The sequence below is a fragment of the Nestor notabilis genome, unplaced genomic scaffold (genome assembly GCF_000696875.1).
Source record: "Nestor notabilis isolate BGI_N333 unplaced genomic scaffold, ASM69687v1 scaffold25699, whole genome shotgun sequence".
Taxonomy (NCBI): domain Eukaryota; kingdom Metazoa; phylum Chordata; class Aves; order Psittaciformes; family Psittacidae; genus Nestor; species Nestor notabilis.
The window spans coordinates 24,847-49,987 of NW_009945574.1; the positions used below are offsets into that span (position 1 = coordinate 24,847).

The 25,141-nt window shown below is 41.3% G+C and overlaps 1 protein-coding gene across 1 annotated transcript in view; it reads left to right on the top strand.

Annotated features, from left to right (window-relative positions):
• The window catches only part of ATXN2 (ataxin 2), a gene marked incomplete at its 5' end in the record, with an annotated part of 43,744 nt that extends 18,844 nt beyond the window's left edge, over positions 1 to 24,900 (top strand). Inside the window, 14 exons of the mRNA XM_010022933.1 lie at positions 366 to 425; positions 2,050 to 2,238; positions 2,891 to 2,998; positions 3,899 to 3,969; positions 4,660 to 4,967; positions 5,443 to 5,506; positions 5,622 to 5,774; positions 6,399 to 6,465; positions 8,466 to 8,650; positions 9,246 to 9,378; positions 19,101 to 19,246; positions 20,089 to 20,316; positions 23,701 to 23,869; positions 24,746 to 24,900. Of these exons, the coding sequence (XP_010021235.1) occupies positions 366 to 425; positions 2,050 to 2,238; positions 2,891 to 2,998; positions 3,899 to 3,969; positions 4,660 to 4,967; positions 5,443 to 5,506; positions 5,622 to 5,774; positions 6,399 to 6,465; positions 8,466 to 8,650; positions 9,246 to 9,378; positions 19,101 to 19,246; positions 20,089 to 20,316; positions 23,701 to 23,869; positions 24,746 to 24,774 (1,910 nt within the window). The remainder of the gene's footprint in view (positions 1 to 365; positions 426 to 2,049; positions 2,239 to 2,890; positions 2,999 to 3,898; positions 3,970 to 4,659; positions 4,968 to 5,442; positions 5,507 to 5,621; positions 5,775 to 6,398; positions 6,466 to 8,465; positions 8,651 to 9,245; positions 9,379 to 19,100; positions 19,247 to 20,088; positions 20,317 to 23,700; positions 23,870 to 24,745) is intronic.
• Between the last annotated feature and the right edge of the window lie 241 nt (positions 24,901 to 25,141).

Genomic DNA, 25,141 nt, shown 5'->3' on the forward strand with positions numbered 1-25,141 from the left:
GGGCCACTCATCTTTTTGTCTTGTCTGGCAGTAAGCAATATTGGACGCATGGATTCAAGTCCTTTACATCCAGGACTTGCATACCTGTTCCAATTCTGATAAAGGTTTAAACACCAATGAACATGAGCTGTCAGAGCAAGGTGATGAGTGTGTTGGTAGTCTGGCTGGACCAATGGCTTGGCCTTTTTACTCTCATGGTAAAAGGTTCTAGTTCTCCCTGGTTCTAGTTGATGTCAGTGTAAATTGCTTGACTCTGTATTACTGTAAGTTATTAGATGAAATCCAGTCATAAAAGCAGTATGTTTGGGTACTAGTAGTGGTGGACATGAAGTACTTATTGTGTGGGGTTGTCTTCTTTTTCTCAGGGCCTCCACGGATGTCTCCTAAGGCACAACGGCACCCTCGAGGTCACAGAGTCTCTACTGGTAGGGGTACAATTTCAAGTGGCTTAGAATTTGTATCTCATAATGCACCAGGGGAAGCATCTACTACTGCAGTGGCACGAGGCAGCCCTTCAGGTGGGACGTGGTCATCAGTTGTCAGTGGGGGTAGGTAAAGCTTGGCTTATTGCAGATGGCTTGCCAGGGGCACTTTAGAGTGTGAATGCTAAGCAGAATACTGCGTTTCTAGACAATTCAGGCTCTGAATAAACACTGGTCTGCTACCTTAGCTTGTTTAGATGATGTGGGACAAGGATGTTCCCAGGTAGCTTAGCAAACTAGTTGGTGAGTTGGTCCTTCAAGTGCAGTATTGTCCTAATGGCAGAGAGGTTAAGTCAGATGCTGTATGAAAGGAAGGAAAAATGTGGGAATTGGTTGTTGAAAAAAGCAATTTTCAGGAAAGTTATTGAAGGAGACAGGAAAAGTTCTATAACCATTGCATCACTGCATTTGGTTAATGGCAGTGTAACTCGTGTTGTGGTTTACAAATGGAGGAGCTGTTTGGATAGAGGAAGGCTGGTATTAGAAGAGATGCAGATGTTGAAGTTCAGTTGGGTGTATTTTTCCTTTTAAAATTGGTCAGGTTTTAAGCAGCCATTTTGTGTTTGTCTCAGTGCTGTTGCAGCAGGTGTAGTCAGTGTCTCTGATTTTCTGATTCCTTTAACATCTTTTTTGAACACATGGCATTTAAAGCTCAGTGTTGTGACACAGGCCCTAGTCTCAAGCTTTTGGAGTTGAGGCCGTGTTCTAGTGAGTTGTCAGCAGCTGGGCACTTTCTTGCATTGAAGGGCAAGTGAGCAGCAGTTTGAAGTCTGGTACGTTTTAGCAGTGCTGGAATCCTAGAGGAGGGTAGTGGGAATGCATTTTTCAGAGAGAAGGGAGGAATTAGATCCCCCTCAGACCTGTTGCCTTGTGGAAAAGATTTAAGTTCTTCTATTGTGGCATTATGTCTGATTCATCTTTCCTCCCCATTTTATATATTATTAACATGCAAGTAGGACTGTTGTAACAACTTGCCTCTCTTTCTCCTCGCTCACTTGAAGTTAATATGTGATGTAAAGCACCTAACTAGCCACAGTGGGATGAGCAGGAGATACAACTTACCATTTAAAGAATATACAACTTTCCTTGCTGCTTTAACACAGGGGCAAAACCGTACATCAAATCACCTTCTTTCAATAGGATATTGTTTTTCTTCCAGCTGGCAAACCTCCAAAAGAGGACGCTGTAAAATGGATGTGGTTTTTTTCAGCCCTATTAAAAACGTTTCACAGCTGTTTGTGTGGAGACCTGACCACCTTTGCTGTGTTAATGTGAGCTGTTGTAGTTGTACTACTGGGGGGCTGGGGAGAATATTGCAGTTTTGTGATGGGACTGCAGGGCAGTGATATATATTAGGGGACAGTCTGCAGAAAAATTGCACCACTTATCTGAAATGCTGCGTTGTAAGGAACTAGGAGATGTACCTGAAGGTAAACAGGTTTTCAATTACTATATAATGCTCCATTAAGTATTTTAAAGCATGTCTTTAGTGATTTATAGATAAGCAAACTGCTGAGCAGATGAAGAAACTTAATCCTATAACTATTTTTTCCCTGTTTGTTTCTAGTTCCAAGATTATCCCCTAAAACACACAGGCCTAGGTCTCCAAGGCAGAGCAGCACTCCCATGGGACCAGCTCTGCCTTCTCCTCAGCCTGGAACTATTCCCACTGAATCTGTTGCCATGCCTGTTCCAGCTGCCTCTCCTACACCTGCCAGCCCTGCATCCAACAGAGCAGTTACCCCTTCCAGTGAAGGTAAGTTAACCCTCACTAGCTTGCAAATGCTCCTGTTCCTTAATACCTGACGAAGAATGTGCCTCTACAAGAGCAGAGCTGCTTCCTAAATGATGGGGAAACTTCTGATGCATTTAATTTCACTGTGTAGTGAGTTCTCCTTTTGTCATGATGATAGCTTTAAACTAAGGTTGGAGAGAAGCTTTTTGGTAAGTGTCTATGCTTGATTTCTTCTGCCCTTTAAGGAGCATGGGCTTATAGGTGTTTGACTTCAATTGAGGATTAGATTTTTTTATTTCAAACTGAGTTCCTGGCTGTTTGGTTTCAAAGAGTATTTTCAGTATAGCAAAAGGAAGGGGAATAATCCAAACGCAGAAGAGCACAGTCAGATGTCTGAGAACTCTGTTCTGTCTGATGGACTAATGAAAATAGTCTGCTCTCAGTTTATAGTTTAATTTTCAGCCTAGTTAAGGCTCTGTGTATGATGAGAGGGATGTGTTTGACAGGGACTTGTTTGGCTTAAAGGCACTAGGGTGGGGAAGGAGGGAGGATAACCCTCCAGGCCCTGACTTTTGTAAGCTAAACATGGTTAAATCTCAGCTCTATCTTGCTATCTCTGCTTGGTTAGTTCGAGTTGTGTGTCAGTGAATAACTTTGGTAATTTCTTCCCTAGCTAAAGATACTAGGCTTCAAGACCAGAGGCAAAATTCTGCAACTGGAAACAAGGAGAATATAAAGCCAAGTGAGACTTCTCCTAGTTTCCCTAAACCTGAAAACAAAGGTTTGTATCAAAAGCTTTCGCATATACTTGTGTAATGTAGGAATTCCACACACTAAACCTGCTGTACTGGCTGCTCCAGCTAGCATTTTAAGGAAGTCTTGGAAGCAGTCTGACTTGGGTGTTCTACAGTGAAAACTTGGTCATGCAGTTGTGAAGTGGCAGACCTGCGATTCTAAATGTTCTTCTTGACTCATTTTATCAACATAAAGTCTAGAGATGCTCATGTGGATGGTGTGATTTCTTTTCCCATGGTTGTTCTTTTTCCTGCTTTCTTTTTCCTGTTCACAAAGCCCGTTTTTAGCTGTCTGGACTAAATGAGTGTTTCTGCTTAGAGCTGTGCTCACAATGCTCCTGAGCATCATGGTCAGCATAGCTTTTCGTAACTGTGCTTCTTCCTATTACGCCTTAAATTTGGCTTTCTCTGCAGCATTGTTTGTTCATTCAGTTCTCAAATCTTTTCATGGTGAAATTAGAATCACAGAATCATTTAGGTTGAAAAAGACCTTTAAGATTAAGTCCAGCTGTAAGCCTGACCTTGATCAGTGTTTCACCTTTACTCGCTATGCTTTGAAACGCTGGTCTGTTACGTTCTGAGGGTTTTGCTGCATGCTGCTTTGTGTTCAGCTGAGTTCTGCAGTCCCTGCACCTCAGGGCTTCTGTCTTGGTGCGATGCGTTAGAACTACAGATATGTCAGTTATGTAATGCTGTGATTTCAACAGTGTCTTTTTGTGTGCTCATACACATAAATCATGGAATTACACCAAATTACAGATGAAATGATAACACTTTCATTTTTAGATGTGCAAACATCACCTTTTGGCAAATTTATTAATGTTTAGGCGATGTGTATCAAACTTGTATTCGAAATGCTTGGACAATGTTGGTCTTATATTTGGCAGGTGTATCTCCAATTGTTTCAGAACATAGAAAACAGATTGATGATTTAAAGAAATTTAAGAATGACTTTAGGGTAAGTTCTTCTGTATGTTAACTTAATGGTGTTAGCTCATGTGCATCCAGATTATTTTAATGAATTGAATAAACTGCATGTGTTAACAGGAGAACAGGTCCTTACTACTTGTGCTTCATTTGTGCAAATAGAAGAATTCATGCTAGATATTATAAAATCAATGCTGAGTCTTGCTAGTAAAATTGCCTAATGCGTGTGAATGTGCATGTTGACTGTACGCTGAAAATAGTACTTGAAACCTATTTGATCATTAGGTACAAATAATTATCACATTTAAACTCCGTATGGAAGAGCTGTTTCAAAGTCAAGTAAAGGGGTTTGCTGAGGCAAATTGAAGATGATTATATTGGTTTTATTAAATCAGGTTGGCTTTTCAAGTGTTACTGTTAAATCACACAGGGGGATGAGGCCAGAGGTTTGTCTTAAGCTTTCCTGTCACTTCCTAATCAACATACAGGTCAGTTTAGTCGCTGAATAGCTTCTTCCACAGTGTAGGCTTAAAACGTCATCCTGGGTCATAGATTTCTTTTCTAGTAGAAATGGAAATGTATGCTTTAAAAGGTCATTTCCAGATGATTGAGGCCTGTGGGACTGTGGTTTACTCTGTCTCTGTGGTAGCATTAGATTGTCTCTCCCTAGTTCTGCATGTCAATTTACTGACTATATTCCTTGGGGTTCTTTTTTTTTCAGTTACAGTCAAGTTCCTCTTCAGATGCAGTGGATCAGCTGCTAAACAAAACCCGAGAAGGTGAAAAATCAAGAGATGTAGTTAAAGAAAAGACAGAATCAACCCCTAAAGAATCTATCATAGAAACTGGCAGTAATACTAACTCTAACGGTGGCAGTAGCAAACCTAATAGTCCAAGTATTTCTCCTTCAATAAGTAATAGTTCTGAGCAAAAGCGGGGGCCTGAGGTAACTTCACAAGGTGTACAGACATCTGGGCCTGGAAGTAAACAAGATAAAGAGGATAAAGAGGAGAAGAAAGATACTTCTGAGTGAGTAATTATGCCTTTTAGAATAAGCACATCTGTTATTAGCATTTAGCCATTTGTGGGAAAAGCTATGATGAATGTGTAATATCTTACTGTTTATATGCTGATAGCAGTACTCTGTTATACGGAGAGGAGAACAGGTGAAGTGACTACTAAAAGTCATCTGATGAGTCAGTGGCAGAGCTGCATGTAGAACTCTGTTGATGCCTAATTCATATCTAAATGCTTATCTAAATGTTTTCCTGGCTCATGTGAGCTGTAGTATCAACAGCAGGAAAGCTTTCTTATGGATAAGTATAGTAAGAGTGCTGTCACCAGGGTTGGCTTTTTGCATGCCGCGTGTTGTTTGAGTTCTCAGAAATCTGACTCAGATGGAAATGAGTTTTTTAATCTCTAAATTTTTAATCATTGGGGAGTTTTACAGATATGCTTATAAAAGAATAATGCTGAATGTCATTTTTTTGTTCTTTATGTTTAGGCAAGTTAGAAAATCAACACTTAATCCTAATGCAAAAGAGTTCAACCCTCGATCTTTTGCTCAAGTAAGTTATTTGATACTGTTTAACATTGCTTTTGAGTAGATCTTTATAAGCAAAACTTGCACTTGGAGAATAATCCAGCTAATCTTGCATATGCCTTGCTGAACTCTGTTTGTAGCCGAAACCTTCTACTACACCAACCTCCCCTCGTCCGCAAGCTCAACCTAGCCCCTCCATGGTGGGTCATCAGCAGCCAACCCCAGTGTACACTCAGCCTGTTTGTTTTGCACCAAATATGATGTACCCGGTTCCAGTGAGTCCAGGCGTGCAGGTAAAATGCAAACTTAACTTCTCAGATGGTAGTCAGCAAGTTGAGGAGACTTAGGAGACCCAAGTTAGAACAGGGAGATGGTAGAGCTTGTATTACTGCTCTTGTAAATATGGACACAGTTACATTGCTGTTAAGTTTTAGCTGTGTAAATACTGACTCTAGCCAGTGGTCACTCAGTCTAGTTCTGGTAGTCTCAACACTGGTAAATTCCAGCGGCTCTTACTCACATTTGTTGCTAATCTCTGCAAACTTCCTCCCCAGTCCTCCAGGCACAGTCTGACTCTTAAGTTTTAAGCAGCTGTTTCTTCCAGCTGTGTCCCACTAGTTTCTGGTCATTGTAGGGATTACTAAAATTACAAATCTAGCTGTTAGGAAGCTGTCTGATTTAATACATTGAAGCAGCAGTAGTAGCATTACTTAACTGGTTGTTGCAAACCATATGGCCTTAGTTGTTTGTACATGCAGATTAATCACAGAGAGCCAAGAAAATACCTTAAGTTAGACAGAGTTCACTAAACCATGTAACATAGCAGAGTAAAACATGTCAAAGCTGAGTGGGGCCCCCACCTTGATACATACTCACTTTTTAAAGGAATATCACAGCTTCAACTCCTTCTGTTTCAGCCTTTGTATCCAATTCCCATGACGCCCATGCCAGTGAACCAAGCCAAGACATATAGAGCAGGTAAAGGTGAGAATAATACTGCCTGTTTGGTTCTTAGTCTGCATGCAGCATGAATACATTACAGCTGTTTGTGTATTTTCTAATCCCTGTTGATTTGGTTTCGATTGATATTTTAAATGCTGTTTTTAATAAAGAGAAGTCAGTGGAAATTCTACGTAAACTAGTTCAGCCAAAACACGTCAAGTTTGAGTGACGGGGAGTTGCTTGGTTTGGAATCTGATTTGTCAAACAGGAAAATGTCTCTGTTACTTGGAATGTTAGGGTAAGCTGATCATTTCCTATATTTCATAAACATTATGGATTTGTTTAAAGAAAACCTTTCTGCACCAGTTTTCTCGACTGGTTTACAGCAGACCCTGAATGGTGCTTTAACAGAGGGAGTTGTTGTGGTCAACAAGCAAAATTGCTGTTTCTTCAGGAAGAGTATGTGATGCTGCTGCTCTTCTGGAAAGAGCTTACTGCTGATTCCAGTTTGTTCCTTTGCATTCCTTCTGCAACTCTAACTGAACAGCTGGACTAACAATACCATGCTTTTAAGAGGTGACACCTGTGGCTGTGGAGGAGAGAACATGTGTCGTGAGATGCACTTTCTTCTGGGCAGTGCAGTGAGGAAGCAGAAAAATGCTGGTCTTGTTTTGATAGTCATGTTTCACATAATGCTCTGATTCTACACAGTGCATGCTTTCTTGCAGTTTTATACAGTGGGTCGTGATGATAGGTTCCAGTGCTGCAGCTCCAGTCACTGGAGGAGGAAATTGTTTAAAAGAGCAGTTCTACTGTGTAGAAATAAACAAGTAGCCTTTATGAATGGAGGGAAGACAAAACCCCACAATGTATTTCTATTTTAAAACACAACTAACTTCACTGTGGCCTGACCCAGGAAATCTTCTGGTTGGTGACATGCTTGTTTTAATCAGAAGTATATTGCTGGGTACTCACTTGCTGCGTAAGGCTGCTCTGCTGTTCTGAATTCCTTCAAGTGCCATTATTTTTGGATACCCATCCTGTGTGCAACATAGTCCTGATGGAGCTGTATGGGTTGAAGTTCAGGGCCTTTACGCTGTTCCAATTGTGTCCTGTATTTACTTTTCTCTGTTGTTGATTTGCAGTGTAAATACAGTCATCACTGAGTGAATTCACTGACATCTTCAACATTGCCCTTCTTTCCTTTCTCTAAGGGCTCTGTCTACATTGCACCCTGCAGTGGAGTTCACAGGTGCTTGAGACAGCATCGTTATTAGTTGCAGTCTCACTGCAGCAAGCTGGAGCTCACCTTGAGCTCTCTGGCCCTATTGCTTAGTAGGCTGAATGAGTTTGTTCTCAGTGCCCTGCTGCTCTGGTTTGGTTGGTTGTCTTACCAGGATAGCTCAGGTAGTCCCACACTACAGCACTCTGCTCTCTTGATCTTTCTTTCCTCTAATTAGTCCTTTTCTTCGTATAGGTTGACTTGTCCCCTTCAGTGTTGACTGTGACCTAAAAGTTGCTTCCTACTATCCTGAGGGGTAGCACAGAGCTTAAGAGATGTGAATAGCTCAGATTGTGGCTGGGTGGAGACCTTTATTGTGCTCTCCTCAGGCGTAAGCACAAGCCATTTTAACAGACTCAGGTTTCCAGTTGCTGAGTAGTTCCCATAGAGGGTGAATTAAGCCTTTTGAAGGGTACAGGATCAAATTTGATTAACGTAGGTATCCTCATATAACCTTTCTCTTCCACTACTTATTCTTGACAATCTTTCTTTTCCTCCACCTTTGTTCCTTCCTTCACAAAAGAGCAGGCCTGGGTTTGTGGCAGTGTACACGGCTCAAAGGCAGTAATGAAAATCAAATGTTTGTTGGTGGAACTTCTGGATTCATGCTGTTCCTTTTTGGTAGAGCTCTAATACGGGGTTTAAGGTGAGGGGTGAAGATGTTCCACTTGGTCACAGTGACATTGTAATGTAAAACCTTTGAGGAAGATGGTCATTCTTTGTCCTGTGTTTCTAACGTGAGACATCCTTTGCTTTGTAGTACCAAATATGCCACAGCAACGGCAAGACCAACATCATCAGAGCACCATGATGCATCCTGCCTCAGCAGCAGGCCCTCCAATTGTAGCTACGCCACCTGCTTATTCAACACAATATGTTGCATATAGTCCCCAACAGTTTCCTAATCAGCCTCTTGTGCAGCATGTGCCACACTACCAATCTCAGGTAAGAGTCCTTTCGGTCTATGTGAGAAGTCAAACCAGAAATAATCAATTGGCTCAGTCCTAAATTGTCTTCAGTCGTACGAAGTCACTTTGAACAGTTCCTGGTGGTATTGTAGTGGGCTTCAAAGCCTGTAACAAACTGTAAGATCAGTTTAGAAGTTGGCATTTATTATTGATCCCACTTTTTTAGTTCTTTGAAGAATTCCTTCCAGGTCAAGGCCAGGACAGCTCCTAGTTATGTGTTCTAAAATTAAACTATTTGGTGTACTGCTCTTACTTCAAAAGCTTTGAAATAAACATATGTAATAGGATAACTATATAATTACATACATAAGCTTACTACATAATTCAAGTGGCAAAAGTCAGATACACCAATGGGTTTTGCCACTTTCTAGCCCACTGCAGTAAACATCCTTAAATTTTTAGGAACGACTGGGATAATGGTGATTGTATGAAATCTGTAGTTTACTCTATGTTTTAGTAAGGCTAAACTATTGCTATTACTGTTTCTAAGTACATAATTGTTTAGATGACACTAGTTTCTTTGTAATAGCCCTACAATTAACCGTCTATTTTCTTCTTTCTCTTGACTGCAGCATCCTCATGTTTATAGCCCTGTAATACAGGGCAACGCTAGAATGATGGCACCACCAACACACGCACAGCCTGGTTTAGTATCTTCTTCTGCAACACAGTATGGTGCGCATGAACAGACGCATGCTATGTATGGTAGGAAACGTTTTGTGTTATATGTAACTTTTTAAGTTCTTAACGTTGTGCAGGGATGTATTTAATCTCGAGCTTCAAACATGGGTATCATTCAGATTACACCAGTAGATGTGGTTTATATTTCGTAAGATGATGAGCAGAGAGCATTGAAAACTGAGCCACCGGGTTAAAATGAAAACTCAAGTATGCTGATTTCAGTAGGATGCCAGTGACCAAGATGAAATTTCAACCTGGGAGCTGCTAAAGAATATCTGCCGAAAGAAGTTTGTTCAAGTTCCCTTGATGCTCTTGACACAACATCCCTTGATTGTTTCTTGATTATAATTAGGACTTGTTTTATTGCAAGGCTATGACCTCAGTTTCAAAACTTGACTTTAGTTCTGACAACTAGTGAAATGCTGTCCTTATACTACTAGCATTATTAACAGTATGAACACTGCTGTTAAAGCAAAATAAAACATGTGTTGCTTACCTTTCTTTTTTTGGTAAGTCAAGAATATATGAAACAGCTCATGTATTGCTCTGACTCTGACAATTATTCTCCAGCATTATCCGATGGGCATGTTTCACTTACAGTGAGGTGCTGAAAATGTGGGTTACCTTGTTACAGAGTAAAATGTGAAAGAACTTCTAAAGCATTATAACTGTATGATAAATCAATGCCCAATTTGGAGGAAAAAACCTCACTGCAAAACGTGCTATTGAAAGAGGTAGAATCAAGGTTGCTAGAAGGCTTGGAAATTGTCATAAAATGTCAAAACAGCAGATGGTCTCTTGAAAACATGGCATTTCAATACTTGTTATAGCATCTGAAGAAGCCTTTTATTGGGTCACGTATATTATTGACTTAGATTCTAATAAAAGATTTTCTGTACCTTTAGACATCTTTGTATGTTTTCCGGTGCTTAGTTTTACACTGCTGCTTAATGGAAGTCCATGATGTGTCATGAAAACTTACAAAGGCTGAGAATCTGAAGTTTAGTGTGAAATTAATTCTGATTTTAAAAAGTCTGTGTCTTGCCCATCTGAAAACATCCTGTCACGTCTCGACAGTGGGATGGTAAATAGAGCTAAGAAGCAAAACTAATAGAGAGAAACCTTTTCTGACACTTGGAGGAAGAACATTTCAGCTCATTTGCGCTGAAGCTGAAATGGAAGTTACTTGTAGAGATTAAGTCTTTCTCTCACAGGTCCTTGCTAATTGTATAACTTTGATCTTTTCTACTCTTGTGCTTGAGGTGTCCATGTAAACAGATCTTCTTTTTCATTAGATTAAATAGAATTCCGATAAAGTGAATGATCAAAGGCTTTCAGACCTTTATTGGTGAAAACTCTCCTCTCAAACCCTAATTAAAATAAAGCCAAACATGAGATAATCTGAGATGCGATTCAGAATGGTTGCATGTGACTTCCTACCGATTTCTCATTGTGCACCATCCTTATCTTCTGTAACCAGTGGGTTCTACAGCATTGAAGTACAAGCCCATTCCCTTGGTTGGCTTTGATCTGTAGATGTCTGTATAGTTTTATCATTAATATTCTAATTTGCAACTGTTAGATCTCATTTCTGTGTTGGTTTTGCAGCTTGTCTGTTGTAGGTATGTGACTACCTACCAGTGCAAACAACTAAGTTGGGTCAAACTTGAATTCTTTGGTATTTCCTGCCATGTAATTAAATACTACGTTTCCAAGAGCACCTAATTTAACAGAAGTTGCATGTCCTCCTGTGTTCTTTCAAGTAGCTACTTGGTGACTCTTCTAAATGTTCTCCAACCTTCCCAGTAAATGAGCAAGTGCTTGAAATTCTTGTTATTGAAACCATTCAACCCGGCTGGATCATGAACTCCATATGAGACACTTTTTTAAGAGTATGTTCTTGCCATGTGCACATGTGTTTATTGCCTAGTGAACATGAATTGGCTCAAACGTGCCCTTAACCTACGAGGTTTACAGTTAGCTACACATGAAATGGCTTCTGATGTAGTGCAGCACTGCCTCAATTCAGCTTTTTGCAAGTCTTCCATGTGCTGAGTACTTGAAGACCTTGCGTAGACGGATTGCGCGTCCTCCAAACGTGTCCATCTGTAACATATGCACTTCAGCTTCCATTTACCAGTATGTGAACGCTTGGGGAAAGCATAGAAATGCCTGAGGTGATAAGTATAAGCTGCTCGTGGAGTACATTGCTAAAGAACAACGTGCAGGAATCATTCACATCTGATTGAGTGACTGTAAGAACATACCCATAACTTACGTTCTGTATTTTGGGAATCTTAAGTTTACCCACAGTATCTTTGACCTTAATATACCAGTGCACTTTGATTCTGGTCCTCTTTTAAAACTAATCTGAAAGATCAGAGTAACAACTTCCTGAGAAACAACACTCCTGCTTTTGATTTCTGGAGCACTTGCTCAGACAAGTTCTCAGATTTCCTTTTGGCTCTTTAAAATTGCTGTTTGGTTTAAAAAATACAGATCTTACTATTGATTTTTAAACTGGTTTTTCCCCCCATTGATACCAGGATTTAGGGGGCTACAACTGCCCCTTTATCCTTCAAGGTACTAGTGCCTTCTGTGAGATAATTCTTGGAACATTCCCTCGTTTTTGTTTCCTGCATATGTGATAGAAGATGTCTGCCAGGACAACAGCACTGAGACCTGGGGGTTGGGGGGCATTGCTTATGAAGTATTCCTAAAGGTGTGAAATGTTTTCTGGTGAGATCTGAAACTCCATCTCCACTAATGGTTTGGGACAAGTTGAAAGTCTGTGGCAAGTAGTAACAGCCTGCCAGCGAAGAGAAATGCCTGTTGATCCATTAAGGGAACTGCCCTCACTGCCAGAGTTTGGGTTATGTTTTCCTTCCTGTCTCGTCAAGAGATAGCTGAATCCCAAATACATACCGTGACCTACACTTGTTGATAAGCACTCTTCCATTTTAAAGAAAAAGTATTTTTTGTCTAATGCTGTTTAATGGGATATTTCTGCACTTCTGGGATTTCCTTGCCAGTCGTTACAGTGTCCTGCTTCTGTTTGACAACCCGCTGTTGACAAGAGCTCAAGAGAAGCAGAGCAGCGTGGTCACCAGTAGACCCACCTAAACCTATGATGGAGGAGTGTATAAATCATTGGTTTTTTCCCCTCAAAACACAATTGGGAAGGACAATATTCAAGCAACTATCTTCCCATCTACCAGCCAGACACTAGAAACGTCTAATTACACACTTCAGCTTGTAACTTCTGGAGACGTGAGCCACTTAGATGTCCTTGCCAAGGAGAGCTTGAGACGCAGGCACTGCCGAAGCAGAGCAGTACACACACCTTTAACAGCCGTACTCACACACCTGACCATGGAGTTATTGTTCTCACCCTGCCTAACTGCACGTTGGTTTCAGAATGTATTGTCTGTCTCAGAAGTGTTGGCTCTGTGTGATCTCCTGATACCAATGTCCTTGGGCTGGAGTCTGCTGGCCATGGTTTGCAGTTTGACTGCTTGATCTGTGTCGCACAAAGACCCAACCTTGTCTTGTGCTTTTAGGAGAAAATGTGGTTATCTCAGCAGAGGGTGGATATATTCATTCCTGTGACAATGACCTTGTGTTAGTTTTACCATGTAGCTGAATTGCCTCTGTTTTCAGATAACTGGAGTCCTCTGAAAAGCTTAACTTTTGTGTTTAAAACCAAACTTGTGTAAAACCAGACCTTGGTTTTATACAGATGCATTTCCTGTTTTTTGTGCTCTCATTCCTGTCCCCATTCTCCCTTCCCCTTTCCCCTCCTGCATATGTTTTACTGGTCTGGTGTTGTCTCTAACTTTATCTGGTTTCTGTCTCAGCAGTAGAGTAAATTCTATTACCCTGATAGTACAATGGTGGATATAATATAAACTTCAGAGGATTCTCCAGGGACTAAGAGTGAACCAGTCACCAAAGGTGTCTTGGAACTGTTAAGAATGACAGTGATATAGCTGCAAAAGCAGGGGGCCAATTTCTGTTTTAGTGTGATGACATTTTAACCTTCTTATTACAGTGGACTGTAATAGACCATTAATTGACGTAAAGTTGATTTTTGTGTGAATTAAGAACTGAAGACCTCAGTGTCACAGTTAAGGAAGGCTTACTTGAGACTTGTGTTGTTTCATCTCCACTCCTTTGTAAAACTAAATATCCAGCTCTAATAGCACCTAAGTAAATAAAAATATCTGCATGGTTCTACAAGCTTAAAAAAAAACCTTAAAGCAATGACGCTGACCTTTCCAGAAGACGGGAAGTATGCACGTGGCAAGAGGCTAATTTACCTTTCTATTTCCCAAATTCAGCATGTCCCAAAATACCATACAGCAAGGAGACAGGCCCTTCTTTCTACTTTGCCAGTGAGTTGGGTTTTTTGTACTAATTTTGATTGTACAGAAAAGCACTTTCTAAAGAACCAGATGTTAAAGGAATGGGACGTGTTGAGGGAACAAGTTTCCTTGCACCAAACCAGTGTGTGGAAAACGCAGGAAGGTTCCTTTCAATGGACAGGGGCATGAAGCAGATTGATGAAATCACAGGAAGCTGATTTGTTGGCTTTTAAAATTGATTTTGCATGTTGAATAATCTCTGACTTTACTACCCGGTCTTCTCATGCGCAGTCAGAAGCGAGCTCTGCGTGTGGATGGCCTTTGCTTGAAATGTGACTGAACTGCCTCACTCCCTTTCTTTCATGGCTCACATGGGGTTTTTAAAACGTCACAAAAAAGGAGAAGTATCTTGTGCCTCATCTCTTTAAAAAGCTGTGGCTCAAGTTCAGAGTCAGTCCCGGGGAGGAAATAACTTGAGTTGCAGCTGAGGTGAAAGAAGCTTTCTGTAGAGCTGCTTTGGAACCACTGAAGGAGAGCTGTGAACAATGTACTTTGTCTTTATTATAACAAGAGTGAATGGATGAGAGCTCCTTGCGTTGGATGCTTCCTCCTTGGCTGATGAACATTACCTGTTACCTGGCTCCAGGTAACCCATTGGGAGAGGTGCTGATGTTCTCCACGCACTTGGTACACAACAGCTAATACAGACTTCAGCTGTGTATGTGTACTAGGAAAAGCAGATAACTAAAACCCACTGCCTTGTATGTTGGTGTCCATCATGACACTGTGAGGAAGCTGAGTTTTGGGGTTGTGGTTGCAGGATGAGCTGTAGCTGTCACTCAAAACATGGGAAAGGAGGACTTGCAGTTTCAGGGTGTTTTCATACTTGCTCCTGTCCTGCAGTAGTGACTCGTTGCTGTGTGTGTCTGCAAGTCCATGCAGCCTATGCCAGGCACTCTTCTGGGTTTTTTTTGAGTTAGCTCATGCAAGAGGGATGTGAGAAATACCACTTGTTCTCCAAAAATCTCTTCTGGAACAGACTTCCTGTGTTTCTTGTACAGCCGTGGTTCTGCATGAACTGGTGTTGGAGGATGCTGACCTGTCCTGTTTTCATGCCTCTTGGTTTGGTGCACTGAAATAACTTTACTAAGCTCGTTCCTTTCATGAGTAATCTTTTAAGTGAAGTCCACTCTACCTGTGTAAAATGACTTCTTGAAATGTTTGTGTTATGAAAGAAACATTTGCTATTTCTTTGCTTCCTACCATTCAGGTCTTTTAAATGTAGTTATCCTCACCATCTTACTGGGTCTGGCAATAGTTTTGAAGTTTGTTCACTGGTCAGTTCTTGAAAATAGGCTCTTCAGTGCATCTTTGGATGATGACCAACGATGACCACCATTGGCACCATTGAAATTCCTACCAGGGAAAGCACAAAATTACATGATACCTTTTTTGCATCTACCCTTGTAGCTGGGAGTTCTGCTTGATTTCTGCTGCTCTGACCTCTTCTGATTTCAGCTCCTTCTGTGGGTTTGATGGCTGACTGCTCCTTGTTTGCCTCTCAGAGAAACAGGTTGCACTTTTGTAGAGTTGAATTCAGTAATTCAGTCCATCTGATATTTTTGCTCACTTCATTACCGAATCACTTTCTTCGCTGTCTGTCCCTGCCAGGTTGGTGCAGTTAAATATTTCATGGTAGGAAACAGCTTGATCAGAAAGATGCTGAAGTGAAGCAGATTAACCCAGGGAGTATTTCAGGGGGAGAGGGAGCTTAAGGCAGAAAGGGTGAGAAATACAGTGTATTTGTGCTGGAGTGAGCTGAGGCTACTTGCAGCAAGGAGATACACAGAGCTGTTTTGTCCTTTCCTAGAGCTTTCTCAGCACTTTCTTGGATACTAGATGGCCATTTGGAAAATCTCCAAAGTACTAACAATTGGGAGAAAATGTTGGATAATTGGTGATTTATTTTTTTCTTCTTTACATGCTGTCTTACCTTGTTTGCTCTCTGATAACGTGTAGTGAGCTGTTGTGATGAACAGGCAGAAATCCTTGACACAAGTCGCAGTGAAAGTGCTTTAGCTATGGCTAAGCAGGTGAATTTCTCATGGCTGTTTTGCAAGGCTTCTTTCACAGGCTTGCTGGTCTCCTAGAGTTCATTGGCTTGTCACGAGCTATTAATTGCACTAGCTCAACATGGAAACCCCTTTACATCTCCAGAGTTGAAGTTTGAACCCCTCTTTTGAGCTAACAGAGATCTGTGCATGTATTTCAGAGTTGCTGCCACTCGCCCTGAACTGTTCTTCATTTGTATGCAGGATCAGTACAGGATTTAGATAAGTGTCCAAATAACCTTTTTTGAAAGGCACTTTTAATATCGCTATTAAAACGTGATTTGCAGCAGTATCTGAATTAGTTTTAACCAAACTTGTAGAGTTTATTAGAGTAATTCGTTAAGGAGAAAATGGGGGAGAGGAGAAACTAAGTAAATAAAAATTTCTCAGTATAAAAAATCTGGTACTTCCAGTGCAAAGCTATAGATGAAAGATGTTAGAAGGTTATGGAAGAACTGAAAACTTGATCCTTCCCCTGCTTCTCTATTTGTTCTTTAGGGTAGTATTCCTTGGTTTAACTGGTTTCTTAAGAGAGAAATTGTTCATTGTGAAGTTTTATTGTATAATGTGTCTGCTTCAGAGTAACTTAGTTTATTATTCTCTCGGCTATGAAGAGATGGAAAATGAATTGCACAAATGGTTTAAGGGAGTACCACATTATTTCAGTGGCTCTTAACAAGTAATGTGGCAGGATGTGGGAAGCCTTGAACATCTTACGACTCGGAATTAATTTTCATATACATTTTAAAGCCTCTTGACTGGAGTTAAAGTTAATTTGTAGTCAGGCGTGCCAGCGCTGTGGCTGAGGCAGTGGGATGAGAGCTGAGGAAGATTGCTGGTAGCAATGCCCTTTGGCAGGCAAGTCAATCCCTCTCTATATTTATTTCTGTTACTTTGACAGAGATAATAACTCCTGGCCTTCTTCAGAGTGTGTGTAATAATGAGGTTGAGAAATTTTCCTGCTGTAGGAAACCAAAAACTTCATGCTGTAAAAATGATCAGTGTGCCCATTGATAATCTTCACACGATCATTGTAAGAAGGAGCAGTGTTTGAAAGTCAGAATGAAGCGTGGTGGGGATGCTGCTGCAAAATAAGTTTTAGTAGTGATATACACACATATTAAAAGCCTTCTCTTGCATTTGAAACCTTAGCAAAGTGCTATGGCAGAAGATACTGGTAGTTTTGGCAATATGCATAGGAAACACTGAGGTGTTTTCAACACCCCTCTCAGAAATTCTCATGGTGCATGAGTATGTACACTCGTGCGTAAGTACACTTACATGCTCATGCATAAGTATGTTACCATCCCTTCCAGACTGCAGGAATTTAGGAATACAAATATTTATGAAGTTTATCTGCATTAATAGCCTGAAACTGTAGTGCACATCACTGTTGGACCATTTGCTCAGTGAAGATTTAATAGAGCTTTCAAGACAGCAGGGCAGGATTAAGTGAAATGTGGTAGGCAGTTATTTCCTAAAGGAGAGACTTCCACAGCGGTCTGTACAGGGGAGAAAAATCTCAATTAGGCAAAAAGATGCTGTCTGTATGTATTCAAGTGAGTTTGATTGTTAGAACTAGTAGTTGTAAGCTTAATAGCAAGCCAGACTGGAGGAAAACAAGTATTTGCATAGGGTAGTATTGTGTCAGGACTGGTTAATGGCACACGGTAGGGTTGCTGTCTTTTTGAGACTTGCTTTTGCTGAACAGTGTTGTGCTTTCAAATGCAGCTACATTTTTGTCCATTTTCTCCATTCATCTTGTCTTTCATCCTTTCTATGCACTCAGGCAGTTGTGTGTATTCGTGAACTTGGAGCCCAGCACAGTGACACTCTTCAGGACCTGCAGCAAACAGTTCCTTGTGAAAGGGAGATAAAACCACACCTCACTAGCTGTGAATACACAAGGCAGATGGTTGTAGCATAACTCAAGGTTTCTCCCTGTGCCCTGCTTTTCAGGTTCATTTACTAGGGCAAGGAAACACCACTAGAAAACCCATTGCTGCTAAAGGTGTGCTACTCATAGGCACTTTATTGGCCATCAAGTTCTCATCTAATACACACCCCATTAAATAAGCTTGTCACCCAATAGTAAGCAGTAATTCAATTCAGTCAGAACTACCAAAAGAAATAAAGAAGAGTTGCAGGGAAGATTCAGGAGCAGGCTGATAGTTTGCTTGGACTGTTTTGTCAGCAAAACTAGCCTCTGTTTTGGCAAGCTCTAATATTCGAGAGGGTGGTGTGTGCATTGTTGTATGCAGTTGCAAACTGGACTGATTGTTGCACAAGATCTAAAAGCAGTGAGGGGAATAGGCAGAGCATCTTCGTTTTCTTAGGGCCTTGCTTTCTGGTTGCATGCTTTGTGTTTAAAGGCAGCTTGCTATCATTATGGCTTTTCATACTTACATTCCCTCAGAATTAAGGAAAAGCCCCTAAGCTATTTAATGTGGCCATTTTGAAGCAGAACAGAGCAGAGTTCCTCGAAGAGGAACTTGTTGATACTAGTTTGTTGTTGGAGACTGGCATGGCTGTAGCAACAGATGTGGTTTTACTGGTGTGAAAGTTTTATGTTGTTAAGTTTTTCCCTTTTTTGGATTTTTGTACCTTATTTGCTGCTGTTTGAAGGAATTAAGAATTTCATGGAGTGTGGAGATCCAGAACAGACTCTGTAATTGGCCTTGAGGGGAGAGGCAAGATACCTTATCCTAGTGCAAGATACTGGCTTCAGCAAAACTTTGATGCTCAAGCAGCCTCAGTTTTCTCAGCTGTTCTGTATATACTGTGTGTCCCTATAGCTCTTTTACATGCAGTGCATATATATACTTTACACTGACTGTACTGTGAGCAAGTTCCAGAAGAGTAGCATGGTGAGGTTAGCCAGGTATAAGGCCAAAGAATTTTTTGGATGGTGGAAATAAAAATGGCTTGTAACACCTTTGAAAAGTATGTTTCAGGAAAAACTAAATTGTATGAAAATGATGAATTTGATACTTTAAACAAAACCAAAATACTGCTTTGTTCTATGTAGTATCTGTTACATTGTCAAACTAGGGAAGATGAACTGTCTAATTATGGTTATTTATAGACTTTCCTGCAAAACCAAACTACACAAAAGGTAAGAACTCAGCTATTTGCAAGATACTTTTTTTAGAAGGGGGAGGGAATATATTTACAGTATGTTTGAGCTGTAGTGAAACCTTCAGTGCAGATGGTAACTTGATGAGATGCATGTTGTGTGTCTGTTGTTAAGTGTTTTTCTCTTTCATCCTAGTTTCCACTGGCTCACTTGCTCAGCAGTATGCCCACCCTAATGCTACCCTGCATCCGCATCCTCCGCATCCTCAGCCTTCTGCCACACCAACTGGCCAGCAGCAAAGCCAACATGCTGGAAGCCACCCTGCTCCTAGCCCCGTGCAGGTAACAGAATTGAGGGAGTGAATGTTTTTGCGTCGTGTTTAACATGCTCTGCTGGAAGGTATTGCATCTGATGCATGACACTGACATATTGATTTATTTGAGAGGAAAAATGGTAGGAAACAAACTGCATGTGACATTTCTCATGTGGGACTTGTCTAGATTCCCCTCTGATTTCTGGAAGGATGGAAGTAGAGCTGTATAATGTAATTTTTCTCTGCTTGCAGTGGCTAAGGACTCAAAGGTGATAGGCTTATAATATAGTTTCTTAGATAAGCTAGCAGGGAAACTCATGGAAGTCCCTTTTCCTTAGTAAGGACTAATATCAGAGTCCAAGCATTCATTTCTCCCTGTTCACAGGGGTTGAGGTATAGCTTGTTTCTGTGTTATGATTAAGGAAAGATGAGAGTTTTGTCAGAGCTTTAATACGAGTGGAGTTACAATTGGAAATGGCAGATAAATGCTACGAAGTGTTCGTTTGTATTTTGTCAAAGACAAGCAGCTGAAAACAAAATAGTCCTTGTGATAGTGCTGAGTGCCTTAGTTACCTACTGGTAGTAACTGTGGGCTGCTGAGTGCAACTGTGAAGTACACCCAGCTCCATGGTAGCAGGTTCTCCTTGGTTTTACCAGGCAGTCCAGGTTCTATTTTCCAGACTCTTGCTCATGTGATTTTCCAGTGCAAGGAGAAATGACCCTGGTGGAACTGAAATGAGTTTCCTCATGTCCGTAGATGTGGTGACCCTTTTGCCACTTTTGAGAGCAGTTTTGCAAACCTTTCTTTACAGAACAGTCGTGTCTCTCTTCTAGACCACCACCTAAACCATCTTCTGTCTTTCTTTGCAGCATCATCAGCACCAGGCTGCTCAGGCACTCCACCTGGCAAACCCACAGCAGCAGTCGGCAATTTACCACGCAGGTCTAGCTCCAACCCCACCTTCCATGACGCCAGGCTCCAATACGCAGTCTCCACAAAATAGTTTTCCTACAGCACAACAAACAGTCTTCACCATTCATCCCTCCCATGTTCAACCTGCATATACCAATCCGCCACACATGGCCCATGTCCCCCAGGTAAACACAGTTTAACAACCTTCAAGACTAAATGTCTTAATGCCACAAAAGTTAGGACAGTCGGGCCTGCTGAAGTGATTTCCATTCTGTCACCTCTCAGCACAGACTACCTGTTGTGTTATTTAGGTTTTCTGTCTGTACATTGCCTTTTATTTAGAATTTTACAAGAGATTTGGACCTCAGCTTCCAACACCCAGTGCATCTACAACTGTAGTTTAATGAAGACATCTTAAGCTGGCACTGCTACTGAAAGAAATTGAGCTCTCTTCCCAGTTCTCGGCTCCCATCCCTGCCCTGCCCCACCATTCTGCTCAAAGAACTGTTTGGCCATGCAGCAAACCAGACTGGGGACATGATTCACCTGAAGTGTGCCTCCCCTGCTCCCATTTTAGGCTACTTCTCAGTCAGATCAGTTCACTGCTCAGGTTCACTGCATGATCACAGGAAGAGCTGGCATACAGAAAGGTTGGAGGTGAGAGCTGAGTGGAGGAAGGCTGAATTGCTGCTTTTGGTGGCAGTTTTAGGCTCTGCATTGTAGTAAAACATATACAAATACATCAGTAAAGGAGATTAGACAGGATTACTAGGGAATAGCAAGGCACTGCAATGGGAGATAGGTGAGATTCAGTTCAGATGACTGCAAGACAATCGTTTCTGAAAGAGAAAACAGTGTGTGCTTGTGTGTGTATGTGTGTGTGTGTATGTCTGTGTGTGGTTCTAAACGACCTGCTTAGGCAGAAGATCCCTGGTGATTGTTGGGCAACCTAACGACAGTCCTTGCTTCAGGATCAGAAATCCACTTCTCTTAACTGCTCTCTTGTGGTCAGCTCATTGAAAAAAAAAAACCAATGGATTTTGGGAAGGGAAGCACATGATTGATTAATTAATAAAGAGCTCTGCGTAAAGCAGCGTTACAAAGATTTTCTTTGTATCTAAATCTCATGGATTTAGTGTGCTTTGTCAAGGAATGGAGAGTTAATTGGGATTTTGCCTGCACAATTTCTTCTTCAGACCAAGTACTTGGTGTGTGGCTTATGCCTTCTCATACAGGTTAACAATAGCTTGGGATATCACGACTAACTGTAATTAGGGAGGTTAGTCTAATAGGTGTCCAGTCCCTTGCAGAATTCTGATCAAATCTTTGCTTTGGTCCTTCCATTAAGCCAATGAACTACTAGTTATTTAGGAATTGTTTTACTGACGTTGAGTTTTTAGCTTTTTTATTCTGTTGGGCTTTTAATTTCTCTGCTTTTTTACTGAGGGAGGATAAGGAGAGGATGTCCAAGCTTGACTACTCTTGCCATGTCCTCCCAGGCTCTGGTTTCTGCCAGGAACAAGATACTTGCTCTGCTCTGGTGTGATGACACTGGTGTGAATGCCTAGATTGTAGGAGCTTCTTGGGGTGCCCTGCATGCAACCCTCTTTGCTGCGAGCTCCTGGGTTAGTGGCATGTTCAGTGCTGAGCCTTGCAACATGAAACATGTTGGTTCCAAGGTCAGCTTAGAGGTATAACAACATATCGCGGCCAGGCCCGTGCCTGCGCTATGGATGTGACCATTGCCTTCCTTTCTGTGTGCCAAGCACTTAATAAGCAAACTTGCTGAAGCAAATCAGATGCAACTTCTGAGTCTGTTCAGTCAGGATGTTTAGCAATGCCTGCTAAAAGGAAAGCCTGCCTTCCCCTGGATTTTTGACTTATGCAGTCTCTAATGCTGTCAGTTTTGTAGGATGAGAACTACAATCTGTCCTCCATGATATTGACCCCAAACTAACTGACTTTATAAAGCAAAGTGCTTTCCTCAAAAATCTCTAGCGAAGGAACAACTACAGTGGTTTAAGAAATTTTAAATGCATGTAATTATTCCATGGTGGGGAAACTAATCACTGGGTTTAATAGTTCCTTAGCAGCCTCATTTCCAACTTCTGAACACCATTCTGAAATACCATTTCAGTTAGGCTAACACAGGGGATCAGTTGAATGTCCCTTTAAGTTAACAGATGAATCTGGAACTGTTAGATATCTCACTTGAGAAACAGTACTTTAAAATTCATTAGAGTCCTGTCAGCTGCCAATTTGCAAAGCGTTTGAGCCACAGCAGAACATTTTCATCCAGTGTGTGTATTGAATGCAGCTGCTATATGAATAGCTGCTTTATAACGATGGCTGCTATAATAGCATGTTTGTCAAAGTAAAAATGGTGCTGATCCTGAAAGGTATTTCTGTTTCACAGCCTTATCTTCTAAGCCTTTTTTAGAGCAAGAGTGAGATTTGAATTGCAGTTCCTGCCTTTAAAGGCTTCTTGAGTGCTACTAGTACAGCGCAAGTCTGATAAAAGAGTTTGAGGAATGTCTGTGATGAGTCAAGTAACCCTTTTTGTCTTTAAGAAATAAAATTGTAGCCACTACCCTGCTATCTGTCTTTACTGGCATGTGAAACTTGGGAGACTGCGATTACTGCCCCGTGGTGCTCTGTTAATGGGATATGGTAGAAGGACAAAGCAAATCTTAGATAAATAAATGCTTCCCCCCACCACCCCAAGAGAAACCCACTGAGAGCTCTAAGAGTTCCCTAATGTTTTGTGCTTTTAAGAAACTAGTGTTTGCTAGCTTTTTAAACCAAAAAATTGATGACCTCTAGAGTCATAAACTGCTCGCAGCTAAAGAAGCCAACTGACAAGTTACTGAACTTGTTTGTCAGGAGCTGATCAGCCATCCTAAAGAGTAATCTCCCTTTTCCGCTAAGACTTAACTCTGATTCTTTAGATTACACAAGGACTTTAACTGTGATGAGCTTAACTGGAAACAGAACAAAGCTGCCCTAACAGTGTAAAGGGATTAAATCACTCATCTTAGAACGACTGCTTCGATGAACGATAACGTGGGCACAGGTCACTGGAGAGAGTGGTTTCCAGGGCAGGGAGCCACCAAAGAATGTGGAGTTGTGCAATGAGGAAGGGATGCCAGACTCCCAGCGCGTGTGAAGTTCGTGTCTGTACCCGGCGCATTCTCTGCGTAGGAAGTGCTTTGATCTAGGTTACTAACAGAAATGTTTTGAAGATTTGTTGCTGAGGTTTTGTTTGTTTGGGTTTGTTTTGGTTTTGACCCCACTGTTTAATGCTGGCAGTTTCTCCCAGCGCTCACTGTCCAAATGGCTATAATTAAGAATGTGACTCGGAGCCAGCAGTAAAGATTTAAGCCCTTTTTTTGTTGTTGTTTTGTTATTATTTTTTGTGTTAAGATCTCTGACTTAATCCCTGTCGCTAATCTAGTTAAAATGGAATAAATCTCCAGATTTACTGCTGCAGCTGGAGAAAAACTTGACAGTCATGTGGCCAGGAGTGATGCCTCCTTGTGACCATTATACTAAAGAGCTCTTTGTTTCAGGCTCATGTACAGTCAGGAATGGTTCCTTCTCACCCAACTGCCCATGCTCCAATGATGCTAATGACGACACAGCCACCTGGTGGTCCCCAAGCCGCCATCGCTCAAAGTGCACTACAGCCCATTCCAGTCTCGACAACAACACATTTCCCCTATATGACGCACCCTTCAGGTGAGGAGTGTGTGCCCGGGAGACCTGCACCGTAACTGAGCCAGGTCGTAGTAGTGAAAAGAACTGTTAGAAACCAGATGTGGGGAAAAAGAACAACAAAAAAAAATACCAACCTAAAGATGTCCTTGTAGAGTGCTGAAGGCAGACTGCTGCTGCATTTGCGTTTGTACATTGCCAGCCCAAATGTGAGCCTAGATAAGCGTTACGAGATGTAGCTAATTGAGCAAAGACTTCTCTACTCCAGCTAGAGAGAAGCAAAGTGGCTAACTCTGCAGACGCTGTGGGATGAGTTCTTCCAGGTTTTGCCGTGGTTTTGCCGTGGGGGATGGACTGTGTGTGTAGCCTGTTTATAATGATCTGAGCTTTTATTAAATGAAAAGGGATCGGCCTTGAGGATACGAATGCAAACGTTGCTTGGGGGTAGAGCTGTTAGACTGAATAAAGTGACAGCTGAAGTCTAACCTTTAATTCAGAGTAACGTTCTGCAGCTTTACTTTTTTTGGGAAGAGGAGGTGCTGAATGACTTCTTTGTGCTTTAAATTTAACCTTACCTCTAGGTTTCTTTCTGACTCATTCCCAAACAGCCTCTAAACTATTGTAGCAAACTAGTTACCTTGATCTTGTTTCTTGGGGGATGTGTGAGCAGAACAAAGCTGCTTTCTGAGGGGTTAGGTAGGGAAACGAAACCGTCCGAAGGACATCTTGCTATGCAGGGTTTTGTTTGGTTCTCTAATTTAAAACAAAAAGGAATAAAAAAGAAAGAAAGAAAACTAAAAGAGACAAAGTTGAGCTCAGTAGTTGTCCTGTGACCACTTAATAGCAAACTGTTGTGTGGCTTGCCAATTTATTATTTACATTTGAACTTTTTTTTTACAGTACAAGCCCACCACCAACAGCAGTTGTAAGGCTCATCTGGAATAACTGAAAGGCTGGATACCTTTTGTAGGCCAAATACCCTCCTTCTACTGCTTCTGCCAACTGGAAGCACAGAAAACCTAGAATTTCATTTTATTTTTGTTTAAAAAAAAAAACAAACAAAAACCAAACCACCACAAAAAAACACAAAAAGGAAATTGATTTCTTGTAACATCCACTAGGAATGCTAACAGTTCATCTTGCAGTGGGAGAGATTCGGACTGAGTAGAGGCATTTAGGAACTTGTGGGCTATTCCATAATTCCATGCACTGTATCTTGAGTCCTGCAAGTGCCCCAACTCTGCTTGCTGAAAACTGGAAGTTATTTATTTTTTAATGACCCTTCAAAGTTACGAA